Source organism: Lontra canadensis, unplaced genomic scaffold (genome assembly GCF_010015895.1).
Source record: "Lontra canadensis isolate GAN:19392208 unplaced genomic scaffold, GSC_riverotter_1.0 scaffold41, whole genome shotgun sequence".
Classification (NCBI taxonomy): Eukaryota; Metazoa; Chordata; class Mammalia; order Carnivora; family Mustelidae; genus Lontra; species Lontra canadensis.
This window is the reverse complement of record NW_022631035.1, coordinates 12,111,874-12,133,017: the sequence shown is the minus strand read 5'-3', so window position 1 is coordinate 12,133,017 and position 21,144 is coordinate 12,111,874. Positions and strand designations below refer to the sequence as shown.

Below are 21,144 nucleotides of genomic sequence, written 5' to 3'. Positions count from 1 at the left end.
GGCTCAGTGGTTTAAGCCTCTGCCTTCAGCTCAGGTCATGGTCTCAGGGTCCTGGGATCGAGCCCTGCATCGGGCTCTCCGCTCAGCGGGGAGCCTGCTTCCCCCTCTCTCTCTGCCTGCCTCTCTGCCTACTCTGCCTCTCTGCCTATTTGTCAAATAGTGGCTCTCTCTGTCAAATAATCTTTAAAAAAAAAAAAGAAGAAGAAGAAGAAGAAACTACCTCCCAAAATTTTAAAGAAAGAAAAAAATACACACACACACACACAAATAAGGGTAAACACAGTGAAGGGATGGAATATGACTGTAAAGATGAACATTTTAAAAAAGTTCTAAAAAAGGAGTTGATAAGATAAGTTGGTGGGAAAAGAAAGAAAAAGAAAGTGGAGAGAATTTTCTCAGGTTGGAGACTAGAACAAACCCTGTGCTAGATTTAGGGTATATTTTGATCTATTAGAAGAAGTTGTATCCCAAAATTTTTTTAGAAGAAAAAACCCTATGTGTATACAAAAAATAAAGTTAGATACAATGAAGGATAAAATATGACTATAATTATGAAGGTTCAAAAAGATTTTTTTTTTTTTAAGAAAGGTGTTGTTAAGATAAACTTTCAGAAAGTGGCCGATTTTCTGTTTCTAGAATTGCTGCTCTTCCCTTCAATCTCCTGTTGGATTTGTAGGTGTTTGGAATGGTTTGATAACTATCTAGCTGATCTCCTGCTACCTGATGACAGCTCAGCCTGCTACTCCTCTGCCATCTTGACTCCTCCCCCTAATGCCATGTAACATATTAATAAAGGAGAAAACAGCATGATCATCTGAGTAGAGGCATAAAAAACATTTAAAAAGTTCAACACCATTCATGATAAAAATAAATTCTTGGCAAATTAAGACTGGAAGCAAACTTACATAACCTAATAACAGACATATATGAAAACTCTATGGCTAGTGTACTTAACATTGAAAGGCTTAATGCTTTTCCTCCTAAGAACGAGGAAACCATGTCTGCTTTTGCCACCTCTGTTCAACATTGCATTCGACATTCTAGCCAGTGCACTAAGGCAAAATAAGGAAAAAATGGAAAGAGAGAGAGAGAGAGAAAGAAAGAAAAGAAAGGAAGGAAGGAAGGAAGGAAAGGAGGGAGGGAGTGAGGAAAAGAAAGGAAGAGCAAACATATTAATTGGAAAGGAAAAAGTACACATATCTTCAGATGACACTATGATCTTTTATGATCAAAATTTATACAAGAAATATGAGAATTAATAAATGATTTTCTGAAATAGAGAAAGTATCTTTGATGTGAGTCTAACAATAAGAACATCATTTATGATGGAACCCTTATAGCTGGGCTAATTCACAAATCAAATTATTCTTACCTGGCAAATTTTAACAAATGTTAAGTAAAATATATATGTCAGAACATGGTCAATTAGAAGTCCTCTACTACAGATTATCAATCAATTAAAAAGTATGCATCTGATATAGCTCAGATGCTTAAAAAATCAGATTCATTATTTGGGGGAATCATAATGTTTTCAAATTTTTTCCATACTCTATATTTTTAACAGTCTTCCTTTTCTGTTGTTGTCTTGAAGTGCTCATTTCTCTTCTTACTAAAATCTTTGTGTAAAAGCCAGTAGAGCTTAGGGCATCTTTTTCCATTTGGAAACTGCTGCAGATAGCAGACAATGGGAATTTGAATTAAAAAAAAAATAAAAGCTTTGAGTTTGTTTTTGAAAGTGAATTGCTATTTCAAAAATGAGGCCCAGGAGAGAAAAATGGAACAGAGAAAGTTTTAAAAAAATGGAACAGAGAAAGTTTTTAAAAAAGAATTGCTTCACACTGTTTCTTTCACTTTGAAGAACTTTTTATCTCATTTAAGATTGCTTCAATAACCTAATTTTTACTCCAGTGGTGAACTCTATTATAAATATTAGCTATCAGCAATTAGTTATATAAAATATACATATTTTAATTGTGAAAACATACTACTGTGGTAGAATTTTCCACTTATACATACATAATCACACTTTTAAATGAAATAGTGTTCTATATTTACCTATTCTCTGTGAAACAAATAGATGACTGAAAAAGACAGCTATGTTTTTGAAGTACTGGCAGGAATTCTAAAGTGAAACTTTTTAGTCTTTTAAACTGACTGCATGAATGTCAGCTAACTAGTTCCTCCTGGGGCTTCCACTAGCCACTTGACTTCTAGTTAATTTTTCTACCCTTGAAAGTACATCCTCATTAAATGGTATTTGCTGCTAAGCTGTTAAATATGTGACTTTAAATTCAATTCCTTTTTTTTTTTTTTTTTCCTTTTCTTTTAACTGTCATCAGCTACCTGCTGTTAGCTTTGGACTTGGAGAACCCACTGGCTTGCCATGCAAACAAAATTCTGAAACATGGCTGTTGACTAGTGAGGTTTGCTTCTGGCTCCTCTTACACTTGTAACTGGTTAGCAGTTTCTTGCATTGTTAGAGATTGTAAATTTAATTCATCACCCTATTATTGCTGTTGAATACCTGAAAAAAAATTCTCAAGTTACAAGGAAGAAAGAATTCCCTCTGGATATATTTGTGTCATTAAGTGTAAATGGATAACAGACAAAGAAAGAGTCATCATATGAACCATTCATTGTGACTTACACCTTTGTCCTCTTGTCCTTTAAGGGTCCTGCTGGCTCATGTAATTTTAAATAAGTTTTTTTTTTTTTAGACCAGTTTTAAGATAATAAAAGATCCAATATAAATAGAAGCATTTTATCTCAGTTACTTTTTGATGATAATGGAGACATCTCTCTACTCTTTTAACATTTGGAATTTTGTCTTTAGATGAGATTAAGTAGCAGAAGTAAAATTCTAAAATTATATTTAAACGTTTCAATAGAGGCTATTAGGATAATTCATCAATTCCAAATGACAACATCAAGAGAATATGTGTAAGTATTTGGCTTTGAAAAACATAATTAAATGACAACAACAGCAACAACAAAATGAATAATTAGAAGAAATTTCAACTTTTATCCTTAAATGCTTAATGTAAGAGAAATAAGTGAACCTTTTTTTTGTAATACTCGTCAATGACTAATCTCTTTTGCAGACAAAAATAAGCCAAAAAAAAATCTACGGAGGACATTGGACCAGAAAATATGTCAATTTTTTTTTCTGCTTTTGACTGATTGGGTTTTTGATTATGAAATAGTAACATTATTATTTTTTAATACTTCAGTTATTTTACTGACTTACTGGCCAAGGATACAACAGATTTGACTTCTTTCATTCATTTATTAAAAATTTATGAATACTTGCTCCATACCAGCCATTGTTGTTATTTCTGGGAATTCAGAGATTATTTAGACATGTTTATGGCTTGTGTGATAGGCCAGCACATTAAAGTGTGTGATTTAATAAGTGGTGTGACTGGTGGAATAAACATCAATCAGAGAACACAGGGGAGGGACATCTAATCTAGCCTCGTGAGTTTGGCATTTATCTGCAATTGTGGAGTCTTTGTTGTAACTACAAATTTCTTAAATGTTTGCTTATTGAAAGGTTGACAGTAATGAATTTAGTAAAGTCATTGAGTATAAGAGCACTTAGACAATGCAGTTTTATTTCTATATCAGCAGCCAACAAAGAGAAAATAAACTTTGAAAAAGATGTCATAGCGTGAGAAAGCTTCACGTTGGTACCAAAGAATAAATCCAGCAAAAACGTGCAAGACTTCTGTTTTAAAAACTGGAAAACATTATCAAGAAAAGAAGACCTGAATAAATTGGCAGATTCAAAGGCTCAATGTCATAAACATGTCATTTCTCCCCACATTCATGTATAAAATCAACACAGTTCTGAAAATCAAAATGTTAGTAGTGGGTTTTTTGGGTTTTAGAGGTTTTTTTTTGGTATGTGGTTTTTGCTTGTTTGGTTTTTGTTTTTTTGTTTTGTTTTGTTTTTGGTGGAATGAAGGGAAGTGAGACAAACTGACAGCTGATTCTAAAACGTATATGAAAATACAAAAGGCTAAGAATTGCTCTGGCAATCCAGAAGAGCCCAACGTATATGACCAGCTACTGAGACTAATATTCAGCTTCACTAATTAATACAGCATAGTTTGGGCACAAGGATGACCAAATGTTACAGAAGATAGAGACTCAAAATTAGACTCGCACATACATGATCAGTCTGACTCATGTTGAAGGGAGTGCTGCAGTACAGTAGGGAAAGAATTATCATTGTAGGAAATGCCACCATGTCAATTGGATAGCCACGTGGGGAAAAGAAAAGAATCTTGCCTCTTATTTTACCCATGCACAAAATTAATTCCAGGATTATAGATGTACAAGTGATAGTTTCAGTGATTGTTACATAAAACTTTCAGAAGAAAATGTAGAAACATATTTGATAGTTGAAACTAGTAAAGATTTTCTAAATAGAAAATTAAAAACCCCAAAACGTTGACTATAACCTTATTAAAATAATAAAAAAAAACATGCTCATTAAAAGAGACCAGTAGAGGGTGGAAAGGCAACTTCAGAGTGCGAGATTCAGGTGTGGAGTACAATATTCATATCCAGAGCAGATCAAGAACTCCCACAAACTGATTGGGACAGGTACCATAGATATCATCTGTATTCTATGAGTTTATGGTTTTTTCTCACAAAAGAACTGTAGATATAATCAATTAATGTGTTCATTGGTATTCCCTCTTAAGGATATTGTTTCTACAGAGTCTTTAGCCAACCACAGAATTAATGATCTGCCTTTCTGCCATTTGTATCTATCTGCCTGCCTGCCTGTTTCTGTCCATCGATTGATCGCTCGATCGATTGATCCAAACATACTTGAAGGACAGTTTTTTATAGTTTACCTAAATATGTATTAAATACAAAAATATATTTTGAATTGTATATTCCCATACAACTGTCTGCTTATTATAACGTGAATTGTATGTTGAATTACTCCAAATATAGTTACACAAGAGTACTTTACTAGAGAAAGAGCGTAATTTACGACCCTATTTGACAGTGACTGCCAGATGTCCACGCCTGCTTTCTTATTCATAGAGCCCTGATTTTATTTAGGGCAACATTAGACACAGTTTTAAAACTGCAGTTTCTCACCTTGCAGGTAGAGCTTACTTTTTAATGTAGTTGCAGTGAATGAGACGCAACAGCATAATTAATTTGCTATTGACAGGAACTTGCAGGAAAGCTCCTTAAAAGGTTATTCAACTCAGCTATAGGACCCTTTGCCCTTCCCTTCGCATATGTTCAGAGCTGTAGAAGCCATTTTGCAACTATTATGGGAAGGCTGAATCGCAGAGACCTTAACCCTGACATCTTTGAACTGCCAGGATAGCGGCCTGTTTCTGAACTTGTGGCACAAGGAAAACATAAAGGCCTGTGTCGTTTAAGCTCTGCATGGTCACTTGGGTTTTCTCTTCTGTGTAGCCAAGTACCTAATGCCTGAGGCACCAGAGGAGGAAAATACCCCCCAACCCGCGCCTTCTGTCTTTAAACACTAAACGTTCGCAGAAATACACCCAACCCCTTTTTGCTCTGAAGTTGACCACCGAGTTTTACTCATAGGTTTTATTGAAGCCAGAGTTACACAATAAAGGAGTGCTGTTGTTGTTATTTTCCTAACACTTGAAGTTGGACGGAATGTGGAATGATGTATGAGGAAGCAGAATCTTTTGTATCTATGGCAACTAAGAACACTGTGTTTTTATACAAACTAAGTATTTTACAAGACTTTTTAAATTGTTTTGTTAAATTATTGAAGGAAAATGGAATGGGGCCTTGCATTTTCGGTCAGTATTATCTAAAATGACATGCATTTTCATTTTCTTGTATCAGTTATTTACTTTGAATTTGTTTTAATGTTTAGGTATAAAAGGTCTTCGTGTGTTTTAAATTCGTACCTGTTTTGGTTATAGAAGAGGATTTTGTTTTTTCTTGAAGATACTCTATTTTTTACAAGCTTTGAGTACATAAAACATTTAGTTTTTATTTTAAATTCTAAATATTTTAAATATTTAAGTATTTATTATTTACTTTTAATAGTCAATTTGTGCCGAGATAAAATACGAACTTGAAATCAACTTCATGTGAAGATCTGTCTTAAAAGTCCTAAATAAACCAGATCTTCCCTCCTTGATGTACCTTCTCTTTTTTCCATCCCCTTTTGCTTTTGTGAATCATTTTATTCATCCTTGAGGATTTAATGCATATTTATTCTGCATACCATACTAATTAATAATTAAGATATAAAAGAATTATAAATCATAGTTCCTTTTATTTGGTAGCTCATGATCTAGATGAATAAACAAAGCTCACACATTTGAAACACTTCCATATTATACAGAGAAACACAGCTTGCTATGAAAATAGATGTTGAGTCCTTGAATGTAGAGAGAAGGAAGGCACTTAAGTCAGTTGGTGGGATTAAAGAACACCTCACAGAGAGGAGAGGAAACTTGAGTCAGCCTTGAAGACTATCAGTTTGGGTGAGGGAAAACACAAAAGGGTTTTCCAGAGAGTGCAAAGAGCAAAAGGCTAGGATCAAGAACAGACATGGCTCGTTTGGGAAAAGCCAAGGATCTTGGAGTATAGGGAGCGCAGACTGCTGAGGACAAGCTAAGGAGCCTTCTGCTTGAGGTCTGATGTGAAAACCACTGAAGGAAAGAGAGCCTTGAAACCCACATCTTGAGTTAGAAACAAAAGAAAACAAAGTGCACTTGAGTAATTTCTTAGTAAATTTATTCATGACCACAATACCCACTACCTGTAGATCAATAATCTTTTAACTCTGATCATTGAATTTGGAAGCCGATGACTTAGTATTAGGGTTGCACCCTTTGGATTTTTACAAAGAAGTAGGCTAAATTTCATGCTGTAGTTTGTAGATACTTCAGATCTGGATGTGAGAAGCAGAATCTGGAATGGGCTGTTGGATAGCACAGCAGTGAGTGGCCATATTTTGTTCTCATCCAGTGTGACCGGGTGCTCTTCGCTGAACAGCTTTGTTCCTAGAGCCTTAAAGTTTAATCATGTTTGAGTAAATGCATTTGAAATTTTTTTTTAATTTAAGATGAAAAACTGTGAAGGAAGGACTTTTAGGGTTCATTTCCCCTAATATTCATGTTTTGTCCAATCCTAGCAGTTACCAAAAGGTAACCCGCAAGTGAGCATTGGATACAAGCTGGGAAAAAAAAAAAAAAGAAAGAAAAAGAAATATCTCAACTTATCAGTGCAGCAGCAGAATAATAAATAATATAAAGTAGCCAGTGGTAAGATGATTGTCACATTAACTGACAGTTGTCTCAAGAAAAACATCTTCTGAGACAAAATCAAATCAGGGCAAGAAAGACAAATGAAAAACTGTACTAGGAATATAAGGTGTGATTTTCATATTATACGAAGCAATTTTTCATTCCTATCTGTAAGAATATTTCTTTCTTGGCACATATAAACAAGAATCTGGCAAGAGCAGAGAAAATCATACATTATCTCTAATTTTGTATGTGACAGAAATGTCAGATTCAACATGATCTTGTATGTTATCGAAACTCTTGCACTATTAAATGTTGAAAATTACTTATTCATCAGATCTCAAACTTAGTTTCATACATTTGGTTTGCCTTTTTTCTTTTTCTTCTTCATTTGACTACTGAGGCCCTCTAGGTGCCAGGCTGGGGGCTAAATCGTTGGGATACATGGGGTGAATGTGGAGTTTCTTTACCATGGGTGAGGCAGACATTAAAATGAGCCCTAAGGAGTAAGTAAGTTGTATAGTATACTTGAAGGTGATATGTCCTGTGATAAAAAGGAACAGTAGATCAGGGCAAAGGAGACTGTGACGACTGGGAGGTGGGCTGCAATTTAAATAGGCTGGTCAGGGAGGCTTCAGTACAAAGATGACATCTAAGCAGAAACTTGACTTTGAGAAAGAAGCCGTGTGACCATCTGAGGGGAAGCTGCTGGACACCAAGGCAAGAGCATCTCTGGCATGTCTCCAGCCCAGCAAGGAGGCAGGTGAGCTGGAGTAGTGGTGGTTATATAGAGTAGCAAAGATGAATGGAGAGAGGTACCTAGGATTAGATCATGTGAGACCTCATGGAATATGGCATAGTGTTTGACTTTTATTTTTTTCTATAATAACACCTTTATTAAGATATAATTCACATATGGAATGCCCAGGTGGCTTAATTAGTTAAGTGTCCCAACTCTTGTTCTCAGCTTAGGTCTTGATCTCAGGTGGTGAAATTAAGCCTCATGTTACCCAGCATGGAGCCTACTTAAAAAATTTTAAAAGGGATATAATTCACATACAGCAATTAATTCATTATAAGTGTACAATTGAATCATTTTTAATATATTCACAAATTGTGTAGCCATCAGCACAATCAATTTCTTAAAAGATTTATTCATTTGTTTTAGAGAGAGCATGAGCAGGAGGGGCAGAGTGAGATGAAAGGACAGAGGGAGAGGGAGTAGCAAGGGAGAGGGAGAGAATCCCAAGCAGACTTCCACACAGACCATGGAGCCTATCTTGGGGCTCCATCTCATGACCCCAAGATCACAATCCAAGCTGAAACCAAGAGTCATTTGCTTAACTCACTGTGCTACCAAGGCACCTCAGCACAATCAATTTTAAATTACCATTGCCCCCAAAAGAAATCTGATACACTTTAGCAGTCAGTGCCCACCCCCCAATTCCCTCTCACCCTAGGCAACCACTAGTCTGCTTTCTGTTTCTATGGATTTACCTTCTGGATATTTAATACAAATGGAATCATATAACACATAGTCTTTTGCAACCATCTCCTTTCACTTAGCATAGCACTTACAAGGTTCATCCATGTTATAATGTTATAACATGTATTAGTATTTCATTCCTTGTGGTTGGATGATACTCCTGTGTATGGATAGACCTCTTTCTGTTTATCTGTTATCCATTGATGAACATCTGGGTTATTTCCTCTTTTTGGCTAATGAATAATGCTGCTACGAACATTTATACACAAGTTTTTGTGTGGATGTGTGTTTTAATTTCTCACCAAGGAGTGGAATTCCTGGCTCATATGGTAACCGTGTTTATCCTTTTGAGGAACTGCCAAACCATCTTCCATTTCACATTCCCACCAGCAGGGTATGAGGGTTCTGATTTCTCCACATCTTCACCAACACTTGATATAATCGGTCTGGATTAAAACATCCTTTGATAGTGGGTATGAAGTGGTATGTCCTTATTGTTCCAATTTGAAATTGCCTAATGGCAGTGGTGTTGGCATCTTCTCAGATACTTATTGGCCATTTGTATATCTTCTTTGGAGAAGATACCTTTTCTGTTCCTTTGCCCATTTTAAAATCAAGTATAATTGCCCATTTATTACTGGGCTGTAAGCATTCTTTATATACTCTTGATACAAGTCCCTTATCACGTATATGACTTGCAAATATTTTCTCCCCTTCAGCACATGCCAAGGCCTTAAAAATTCTTGTTGAATATTTGAATGCTCAGAAGTATATTTCCATTACAATGTTATTATAACATTAGAGTTTAATAAAGTATGTACAGTATTAATTTCCCTGGCTTAAACTATTAAATATATGTAAATAAATTGATATAGCTTTCATTTTCTTATCATTTTTAAGTTCACCATTATGATTGATAAAGGGTATTTAAAATCTGCCATTTTAATGAATAGACAAATTACAAAAGCATGAAAAATAAAAAAATTAAAAAATTAATTTCTTGTTTAAAAATATATTTGATTTTTAAATCTTATAGATGGAAAAAGTGGAAGCAGATCTAACTAGATCCAAGTCTCTTCGTGAGAAACAATCAAAGGAGTTTTTATGGCAGCTGGAGGATGTCAAGCAACGTTATGAACAGCAGGTTGGTCTTTCATTTTGATGATGCCATTGAATTTTTAAATGCATTTATAATCTCTCTTTTAAAAATCTCGTGACACCTATCTGGCTTAGTTGGTGGAGCATGTGACTCTTGATCTTGGGGTTGTAAGTTTGAGACCCACATTGGGTATAGAGATTACTTAAAAATAAAACCTTAAATATCTCATGATAACATCAAATCCTTGCACAATGATGATATTACTAAGAATGTTACTACTAATACATGTGAATCATTTAAAGCAAAATGTTTCAGTAAAATCCAGAAATAGGAATTAGCTCTTCACTGAAATCTATTCCAATGATTTGTTAATCTACATGTTTAATTGAAGCATTTATTGTGATTCTTGTGTCCTTCTGTTCCTGTCAGAGCAGAAGTCTGACTTGTTCATTTATTTAAGAATTAGTTTTGGGTACCTACCATGTCCTGATTCTGGGCAGAGCAGTAAGTTAGACTGACAATGGTCCTTTTCTCACAGTGCATATACTACATTATTTTATAATAATTTTTTAAAATTTTTTATTTAAATTTAATTAACATATAGTATATTACTAGTTTCAAGGGTAGAATTGAGTGATTCATCAGTCACATACACACCCAGTGCTCTTATATCACATGCCCTTCTTAATGCCCATCACCCAGTTATCCTATCCCCGCTACCCACTTCCCCTCCAGGAACCCTCAGTTTGTTTTTTATAGTGGTAAGAGTGTCTTATGGTTTGCCTCCCTATCTGTTCTTATGTCATTTTATTTTTCATTCCCTTCCCCGTTGTTCACCTGTTTTGTTTCTTAAATTCCACATATGAGTGAAATCATATACTTATCTTTCTCTGATTGACTTATTTCACGTAGCATAATACTCTCTAGTTCCATCCATGTCATTGCAAACAGCAGGATTTTATTTGTTTTGATGGCTGAGTAGTATTCCATTATATACATATGGCACTTCTTCTTTGTCCATTCATCTGTCGTGGACATCTGGGCTCTTTCCTTATTTTGGCTGTTGTGGACATTGCTTTATAAACATTGAGGTGCATGTGTCCTTTGAATCACTATGTTTCTATCCTTTGGATAAATACCTAGTAGTGCAATTTCTGGGTCATCGGGTTTCTATAAAGAACTTATCAAACTCAGTACCTAAAGAACAAAAAACAACCCAGTCAAGAAATGGGCAGAAGACATGAACAGACATTTCTCTGGAGCAGATATCCAAATGGCTAACAGAGCATTTACTGAATTTGGGCAGGCAGCCAGGCTATTAATAAAAAACAAGACAAAACAAAACACGAAATAATTTCGAAGTGATTTCTGAAGGAGAAAGAAGGTGTGTACAGAAGCCTTGTTGGGTGGAGGTGGGAAGGGGATTACCAGCATTGATGGATGGTCAGGGAATCCCTCCTAGCTGGGGAGCTTTGTGCTAAGAATCTTGAAAACTCTGGGTGAGCTAGCCATGAAGTCTCATGAAGTATTCTAGGCTGGGGCAACAGAGAGTGCACGGATCTGAGATGACAGCAAGTTGGAAGTGTTCGAGGAATGAAAATGGCAGAAAAGGCCGGTTCAGCACAAGTGTGGAGGTGAAGGTTCCAGGTGTAGGAGAGGGGGTGAGAACTCCGCTTGGGCTAGGACCAGGATGTCTGGGGCAGCGTAAGAGGTTTGGATTTTGCTCTCAGTGCTCTGTGTCTTATTTATTCTATAAAAAATTTTTATTTTCATCTTCTCTAAAAATGTATTCCTGCTAATTCTTAGAATATTCAAGGTGGTTATTAATTTTTACTTGTTTGTTTAATTTGCTTGCCTTGTTTCCTTAACATCTGGAAAAATGTTAATTAGCTTAATCACTAAGTTAAGAAAATTTTTTTTCTAAAGACAATATTTGAACCTTTTTATTCTGAAAACTTGAGTAATTTTTTTATTATTATATTTGCAATTCCTTATAAGTGGCTAATACATCAAAAACTAATTGATCCCTTGTGATTACTAAATTGAATCCTACTCCTAAGTGTAGCAATTAGGGCCTCAGTTGAGTTCCATGAAAAGGAAATCTGATCTGACATGTGACCCTATGGCTGTGTGTTGTTGTTGTTCACTTATCATAAAATGTTGGTAAAAATACCCGAGTTACTTTCATAATGTTGGTGTGAAGTTTGCAAATTGGTCCTTCTTTGTTATTTGTATTATCTGCCTTATCTTGCTCCATTCTGTCTGTGTAAATCATGCCTGGGTTTCAAGACTTGCTTCCTGCTCCAACACTTACCTAAAATGTCTTGTGACCTTCCTGGCCTGCACCCATTTCTTCCTTCTCTGAAATTATGGCATTAATCATCTCATTATTCTGTACACTTAAATCAGTTCTTGTATTGTAAGATATCATATAGAGTTCTTTTTTCCCAGAATGGAGTGTAGTCTACAAGGGAACGGAAACTTTCTCTTCTATTTCTTCCAACCTCTATTACATTATGTTTCTGTGACTGAGTTGATATTATTAGAAATACATTCATTGCATTGTTTAATAATTAATTGGATTGGGAAGTGGGGATAAGAAGGAAACCAAGATGACCAAATATAAATAAGAATGTTTTTAAAGATTTTATTTATTTATTTGACAGAGAGACACAGTAAGAGAGGGAACACAAGTACCAGGGGTGGGAGAGGGAGAGGCTTCCCACCAAGCAGGGACCCAACGTGGTGCTCAATCCCAGGACCCCGGGATCACGACCTGAGCCGAAGGCAGATACTTAATGACTGAGCCACCCAGGTGGCCCTATAAATAAGAATATTAAGGAAGGGCAAAAAGCGTTACATATTATTGTGCTTTAGTTATGAGGTATAATTGAGATCATTTGGGGATTAAAAGCAATATTAAAAGCAAAGATAGAAGCAAGAAAAATGTCAGTTCCTCTGAGTAAGCTGGTGGAGGAACAGGGAAGAGAGGAAACCCAGCAAGTTAAAAACTGTTTCTATGACACAGATATGACTGAGCAGCTATTGTGTTTCAGGGTGAGTATAAGGGAGAGAAGCAATCTCTTTAAGACTTTTAAAAATTACATTTTCAGGTGTGTCTGGTAGGCTCAGTCTGTTGAGCGTCTGACTCTTGGTTTCAGCTCTGGTCATGTCATGATCTCAGGGTTGTGAGATCAAGCCCCGAGTTGGCCTTTGCGCTCAGTGAAGAGTCTGCTGGACATTGTGTCCCTCTCCTTCTGCCCCTCCTCCCCTTCCTCTGCCTCTCACCCCCCATTCACTCACTCTGTCTCTCAAAAAAAATAAATTTCTAAAATTATATTTTCATTTTGATGATAACCTTGTAGATGACAAATTTCTTTTTTTTTAAGATTTTATTTATTTATTTGACAGATCACAAGTGGACAGAGGGGCAGACAGAGAGAGAGAGGGGGAAGCAGGCTCCCTGCTGAGCAGAGAGCCCAATACAGGGCTCAGTTCCAGGACCCTGAGATCATGACCTGAGCCAAAGGCAGAGGCTTAACCCACTGAGCCCCCCAGGCACCCTATAGATGACAAATTTCTAATCAAAAAGCCAAGTGACTTCAGTGCCTGATTTTCTTTTATTTTGTGATTGATTTGGCACAACTTGGGCTTTTTAAAGTTGGGCACATAAGAAAAACCCACCATGGGAAATTAGTATTTGACTAAATAAAAATTATTTTAAGTTAAAACAAATACTATTTGCAATGAATGTGATAGACAAAGAATGACTCTCTTATGAAATTGGTAAATTTATAACAAATAAAAATAATTAGCATATAAAATAATTAGCACAAATCATAAGAAAATCATTACTGTCCCAACAAATGTCCTGGCAAAGGACAGAAACAGATAAGAAACAAATTGAATAAATGACCATGTAAAACATCTCCGGCCTTATATTAATAAAAATGCAAATTAGAATTAAAAATGATATACCTCTAAAGTTGACAAAAGTTTAGTGAAATTTGTACTTCATATATTGCTGATGGCATTTAAATTAATGGAGCCTTTTTCGAGAGAATTTTGGCAGGATCTACCAAGAGTCATAAGAAGTATTTACACCACTAACCCAATTATTTTTAATCTCAGAAATATTCAAACAATAATGTTAATTATTTTTTAGGTGATGGAATGATGGTTGATGCTTTTTCTATACTCCCTACTTTCCACATTGTGATTGTTTGTTGTTTTTTTTAAAGATTTTTAAAAAATTTATTTGACAGAGATCACAAGTAGGCAGAGAGGCAGGCAGAGAGAGGAGGAAGCAGGCTCCCTGCTGAGCAGAGAGCCCAATGTGGGACTTGATCCCAGGACCCTGGAATCATGACCTGAGCCGAAGGCAGAGGCTTTAACTCACTGAGCCACCCAGGCACTCCATGATTGTTTTTTTTTTAATGTGACAATCATGTTTTTAATTTAAAAATATACTTACACAGTGATGAATCACTAAATTCTACACCTGAAACCAATTTTACCATATATGTTAACTAACTTGAATTGAAATGAAAACTTGAAATACACTTACATAAACTTGTTTGAAAGAATGTAAGTTTCAAAGGCTTTTCTCAGAATGATAGTTTTAAAAATCTACCAAAGTTTTGTCTTTGTATAGTCTTGCTTAAAAATACTTAATAAGGAAAATTATTTTTTTTAAAGAATTGATACTATTAATAGAAACAACATGCTGTTGGGATGCCTGGGTGGCTCAGTCAGTTGGGCATCTGACTCTTCATTTCGGCTCAAGTTATGATCTCAGGGTTGAGGGATTGAGTCCCATGTCCAGCTCCGTGCTGGGTGTGGAGCCTGTTTAAGATTCTCTGTCTTCCTCTCCCTTTGCCCTGCTCATGCTCTCTCAAAAAAAAAAAAAAAAGAAAGAAAGAAAAGAAAAGAAAAAAAGCAAAGAAAGAAAGAAAGAAAAAGGTGGGGGGCACCTGGGTGGCTCAGTCAGTTAAGTGTCATGATCCCAGGGTCTTGGGATTGAGTCCCACATGGTGCTCCCTGCTCAGCAGGGAGCCTGATCCTCCCTCCGCCTCTGCCTCTGCCCCCCACCCTCTGTCTCTCATGAATAAATAAATGAAATCTTAAAAAAAAAAGAAAAGAAACGAAACTGCCTGCTGTTGCTTTAATTTTTCTGTACTTCATTTTCATGAAAAAGGGATAAATGGTACAAGTGTCATGCAAATGTGTGACACGAATTTTTTAAAAACTCACACAAGAATCTCTCAGATCTTAGTGATTTCACCCATTTTATTCTTCTTATATCTATAGGCATGTTCATTAGACTCGGTGTTGAGATTGAAGATTCCAGGCAGTAACTCACTAGGGAAAGACAAAGGCAAGAGGAATATGAGCCAGTAAATTTTAGGAGAATATTTATTGATGTGATAATATACCAACTTTTTAAAAACCTTTCTGGCAGAAAATTTTATTAACGGGAACAGTATTCCCCCAGATCACTCCAAGTTGTTAAGATTTTTACTGTGAAAGTTTATCATGAGAAATGATAGGTGTATAGCTGTGGTCCCTACAAGCTAGCACAAGTTCACTAAAAATGAAGCCGATTAAACTAAGCTCATTTCCTTCTTTGAATTGGGGGGGGGGAGGTTCAGGCTGGTAGATAAGGCAAGTAGTGCTGGGCATCACTGAGCCATCTGGTAAGGTCCTTCATGAAGGCGATGTGGGAAAACACTGTTTAGGTATTGGTGCATTTTATGTGGCTACGTGATGGTTCAAAGGGCCATCTCTGAATGACCAATTATCGACTTCAAGTGAGATTTCTCAGTGTTTCCATCACTGGATGATGAGACAGACCTAAATTTCCCTGCTTCCCTAGAGCTCAGAGGAGCGGTTAACAAGTAAAGCATGAAAACCAGTACTCTGAAGCTTTAAACAGCTGAAATGAAGATGATTAAATTTATTAGGATTGAACATAAAATCCTATGCTTAGATTTAAAAAATTATTGGGAAAAAACACAAGGCAGGGTGGGGTGGGTGAGGAGTATAAATGATGGAAACAGCGAGGCAGACAGAAAAACACACTTGGGATGATGGCTTAATGGGCCCAGTGCACTGTTTCCATATCAGGTCGCATAAGGAATATGTCCATTCTGGTCACTACATTTTAAGTAGGACACTGGCAAAGCTGTGTTCAAATGAAAGTCTCCAGAATATAGAAAGACTTGGAACTCGGTCAGAGAAATTATTTAAAGGAATTTGACCAAGAGAAAATAAGACTACGGAGAATAGCATATCTATTGGTTCTTAAATTCAAGGTCTGCCATCTAGGAAATAGTAGGATCAGTCTATGTGGGAATGTCCCAGTAGGCAGAGTTAGAAGGACCGGCTCGGGGCCACATACCGCTTTCTGGGTATGTGTAGGATTTCAGCCACCTCCCTCCGCACAGTGGTCTTGTGAGGCAGAGACCACTATGTCTTTTTTTTTTAATAAGATTTTATTTATTTATTCGACAGAGAGAGATCACAAGTAGGCAGAGAGGCCAGCCGAGAGAGGGGGAAGCAGGCTCCCCGCTGAGCAGAGAGCCCGATGTGGGGCTCGATCCCAGGACCCTGAGATCATGACCTGAGCTGAAGGCAGAGGCTTAACCCGCTGAGCCACCCAGGCGCCCCGAGACCATTATGTCTTATCCCCATCTTCTAGATGTAGGAACTGAAGCGCCTCTTAAGGGACCTGACCAAGCTCCCACACCCTTAACAGGTGACAGAATCAGACCCTGGTCCCCAGCCATGCTCCTATCCTCCACTCTAAACAGACTCCCCTTGCCCTTCCCAGAGGCAAAAATGGAACCCCTGTGTAGATAATACTGGGAGGCATATTTTGAGTCATTTCAAAGTCATTCTTTCCTAAATAACTATTCAAATGTGCAGCGGTTTATCTTGGGAGAAAGTAAGTTTGAAGTAGACCTTGGGAGTGTTGTAGGGGGACGCTGTGCATTGGGGGGGCTGGCCTACCGCTGAGGTCCCATTTGAAACCAGTGTTCTGTGATTGTCTGTTCTTTTGCCTGATGAGACACTCAGCCCGTGTGTGTATCTTGCAACAGATGGAGAGATCTCTGGCCCCACCACTGACCCGTTTACTTACCTACCTGTCTAGCTGGATGTCCTTCAGGGCTTCTGCCTCCCTTATCAGCTGCCATTTTGTGCAAGTGTGATGACATCTCTCTTACTCTGTCTGACTTTTCTATAAAATGTGAAATACACGGGAAGAGGACGTAGACTCCCGTCACCCAGGCCCCTGTCTCCACTCAGCCCGGGGTGGGTGATCCTGGGGTGGTCAGCCAGGGCCAGGGGGTGTGTGAGGCCACATACAGGCTTCCTGGAAGCTTGGAGTCACTTGGTTATTTTGTGGGAAAGTGAAGCAGTTTTACTACTGAGGTAACAATCATATTAAAACAAACAGAGACTTTCCTGTTTTGAAAAATGCACAGTTCTCATGAATTTTTGAGATGAAATAGGACATTTCAAAGAAACCTCCAGCTTGCAGAGTCTGCTTCGGGCTATGCCCTCAGATCGCCCAGAGGGGTGCTATTTGTTTTCACTGCTGCTGGAGGTACTTTGGTGGAAAAGTTTAGAAGCACTTCTCTGGCCTCATCCTCCCATTTGATAATGAGGGAATTGCCGTCCAGAGGAAATGAATGACTTGTGCTTTTGGGGTCTCAGTTTCCTTATTCGGTTTTCATTTCTGAGCCCCCTCCCGTATAGAAAGCATCATGCCAGGAACTGAAACGAAGTGAAAAAAGCAAAGTGGTATTTTAAAATATTTTTGCCAGAATGCAGGCATAAAGTGAGCAGATGTGGAGAGAAAAACATCAAACGCATGGGCTAAACACTCACACAAATATCCTGTAAAGCCCAAGCTTTCATCAAGATTTCCTGTTTCTTTCCTGTATAACCCATTGGAACAAAAAGACAATTCTAATTGTCTGCACAAACCTCATTCAAGCTGGAAACAAACAACAAACCAGGCATGCTAGGATTTCCTGAACTATGGAGATTTTTTTGGCAATCCCATCGTATCATTCTTTAGTCTTCTATTTTATATCTTCTCTTTTCACTACAAAGCCTTTAAAGGGAAATGTAGTTCAACAGATAAACAAGTCATCAAATTCTCAGGAAAGAATAAATACTTATTGTTAATGATCATAAAAAACACTGAAGGGACTGGCTGCTTACATGTTACTCTTATTTGAAACTTCAAAGTATTTTGGTAGCAAAGACAGGGTAAAGATGAGACAAATTATGCAAGATAAATAGTTGAGAAGTTTTAGGATCAATTGAGATATTTAATTAGCAGATAGCATGCAATTCCCAATTTTCCCTTGTAAATATTTCAGTTACCTTGATTTTTTAGGTAACATAGTCTAAAAATATGGGTATACTTAAAGCAGGCCTCCTTTTCCTAGTTGTTTGTTTGTAACTTTTCTCATCTAGGTTAAAACAAATGGCACTTTTATATGGCGTGGGAATTAAGTGGGCAAAGATGAACAGAGTTCTTTTCAAAAACTGTGGTATGAAGTATGTATGTTGTGTTTTAGGGATACTTCTTTAAAGGTGCTTCTTATGGGGCACCTGGGTGGCTCAGTCACTTAAGCATCTGTCTCAGGATTTCAGCTCAGGTCAGGATCTCAGGGTTATGAGATCAAGCCTCATGTTGGGCTCTGTGCTGGGTGTGGAGCCTGCTTAAGATTATTTCTCTCCCTCCCCTTCGGGACCTGCCTCCACCTCCCCCAGCCCTGCTCATGTGCTCTCTCTCTTAAAAAAAGAAAAGAAAGTAAAGTAAAAGCTACCAAAAAAAAAAAAAAAAAAGATTTCCTAGGTAGTGATATGGCTGATTGATGATTCCAATTCCCTAGATACCTCAGAAGTCTGCAATAGAAGCAGTGTCTTTCCAATCATTCGTTAGTTGACACATGTTTATTGAGCACCTACTTTGTGCTAACCATTGTCCCAGTGTTTAGGATGTGGCGTGAACAAAATAGCATCTCTGTTCTTATGGTAGAGGAGACAACAGCAATACCTCTCTCTCTCTCTCTCTCCCCCAAAAGTAAGGTAAGGTAATGATAATTGCTATGAAAGGATAAGGTGTTCAGAGTGAAGGGCAATTTTATATAGGGTTGTTGTTTCACGTAAGGTGTTATTTTAGATGTGGCCTGTGAAAGGCTCTGAAGAAGTAATACTCAAATTAAAACCTTCATGAAGGGAAGGAGGAAACTGTATAAAACTTGGAGTAAGGAAAGAATATTTTGTGCAGAGAGAATGGATTGGTATGTGACTAGAATGGAGTGAGCTAGGGAGAGAGTGTTAGGAGTCAAGGTTAAGCTGTGGGCAGCTTATATCAAGTTCTATGGACTGTGGTGGAAAGTTTAGGTTTTCTTCTGAGTGTGACAGAAAGCCATTGGAGCATTTGAGCAAAAAGTGGTCTGAGTTTCAAAAAGATGTCTCCTGGTTGCCTAGGTGGCTCGGTGGGTTAAAGCCTCTGCCTTCGGCTCAGATCATGATCCCAGGGTCCTGGGATCGAGCCCTGAATCGGGCTCTCTGCTCAGCAGGGAGCCCGCTTCTCCCTCTCTCTCTGCCTACCTTTCTGCCTGATTGTGATCTCTGTCTGTCAAATAAATAAATAAAAATCTTAAAAAAACAAATAAAGATTTCTCTAGCTGGTGTGTGGAGCGTTGTCAGGGATGTGGGGTCAGAGGGCTAGTTAGGAGAGATAGCAGGCATCTGTTGAGAGATTACCATGGCTTGGACCTGAGGGTTGTGTTGGGGGTCATGGCACGTGGTCAGATTGGGATGTGGATGTATTTGGCAGGAAGGACTTGTTAATGGATATGAAATGGAGTGTGAGGGGGAAGAGGGAACTCAAGCGGGACTCATCAGTTTTCCGGCCGAACAACCAGGTGAATGATGGTGACAGACATGGACCCATGAGTAGAGAGAGAAGAGAAAGGAAGTCCCAGCCCTCAGCCCAGGGTCACTGTGGTGCTTAGAGATGGGGAAGAGACGGAGGAAAAACAAGAGACTGGGAAGGAGTAGCCAGTGAGGGAGCAGGGAAACTGAGAAGGTCTGGTTTCACATAACTCATGTGCAGCAAGTGTTTTCCGAAGGAGGAAGTGAGCAGCCGGTTGTTTCAGGGGCTGCCAACAGGGGAAGTTAGATGGCGACTGAGAACTGACCATTGGATTTGGTAAGAAGGCCTCTCGCCACCTTGTCAAGGCCAGTTTCAGTGGAATGTGGGAACAAAAGCCTGTGTAGACAGAATGGGATACGAACATCCTGTTTGAGGAGTTTTGAAAGAAAGGGGAACAGAAAAATGAGGTGGAAGCTTGAGGGATATGTAGGGCCAATGGAAAGTTCTTAGAAAATGAGGTAAGTATAAATGTTTGTTTGCCGATGAGCATGATCTATTGGAGAAGAAAACGGCGATGAGGTAGGCAGCGGTGGGATGATTGTGGGAGCAAGGGCTTGATTTGGCAAGAGAGGATGGCATGGCGCAGGGGACAGGGCTGAGGTGACAACGAGGACAGCCACCCACTCGAGTCACAGGAAAGGCAGAGACCAGGCAGGTAGACACGTCAGTTGATGACAAGGAAGACGAAGTAGTTCCCCTCTGACTGCTTCCGTTCGACTGTTCCTGAGTGCCACCTGTTCCATTCAAAACGATAAGTGATCGTGGAGCCTTGGAGTAGGTGATGTGTGGAAAGTAAAAAGGAAGTAAAAGGATAGGCCATATTTGGAGGAGTTTATAGCTTGGTTGATTTGCTTGTCTTTCTAAACTCCATACTAGCCGAGAAACTGGTGATTTTTGTATTTCCTATTGTTCAGCAGCCGTGATGTGCCAGGTCAAGAAAACTGAATGTGTTTTCGAGGAACAGATAGAAGGTGAAATAAATTAAAACTAAAATGTACAGTAAAGACATGTTTTTCCCCAAAATGTTGAACTCTATCTAAGAGGGTGAATTCTTAGTTAGTGAATTTTCTCAAGTTGAACAGCTTGAATTGACCGTTATTAAATGACGAAGAAAAAGCGGGAAGGATTTGACTCCCTGAACAAATCCTGGGTTTTCATTGAGATCTGGCAGATAAACACACAGAAAATAGTAGCTAGTTTTTCAAAAAGTAGTAAAGCTTAGGGTCATTATTGCCGCTCACGCCCTGTGCGTGGCAGGTGACTGTTTTAAAGTGTTGAAGGAGACTGCAGAGAAGTGTACTAGCTTCCCACCCCCACGGCC

At 38.0% G+C, this 21,144-nt stretch overlaps 1 protein-coding gene across 2 annotated transcripts in view; it reads left to right on the top strand.

The window, feature by feature from the left end:
• CEP112 (centrosomal protein 112) overlaps window positions 1-21,144 on the top strand; it is a 406,944-nt gene that overhangs the window by 176,209 nt on the left and 209,591 nt on the right. For both annotated transcript variants that reach the window (XM_032870788.1, XM_032870789.1), the window contains one exon: window positions 9,797-9,904. In XM_032870788.1, the coding sequence (XP_032726679.1) occupies window positions 9,797-9,904 (108 nt within the window). The remainder of the gene's footprint in view (window positions 1-9,796; window positions 9,905-21,144) is intronic.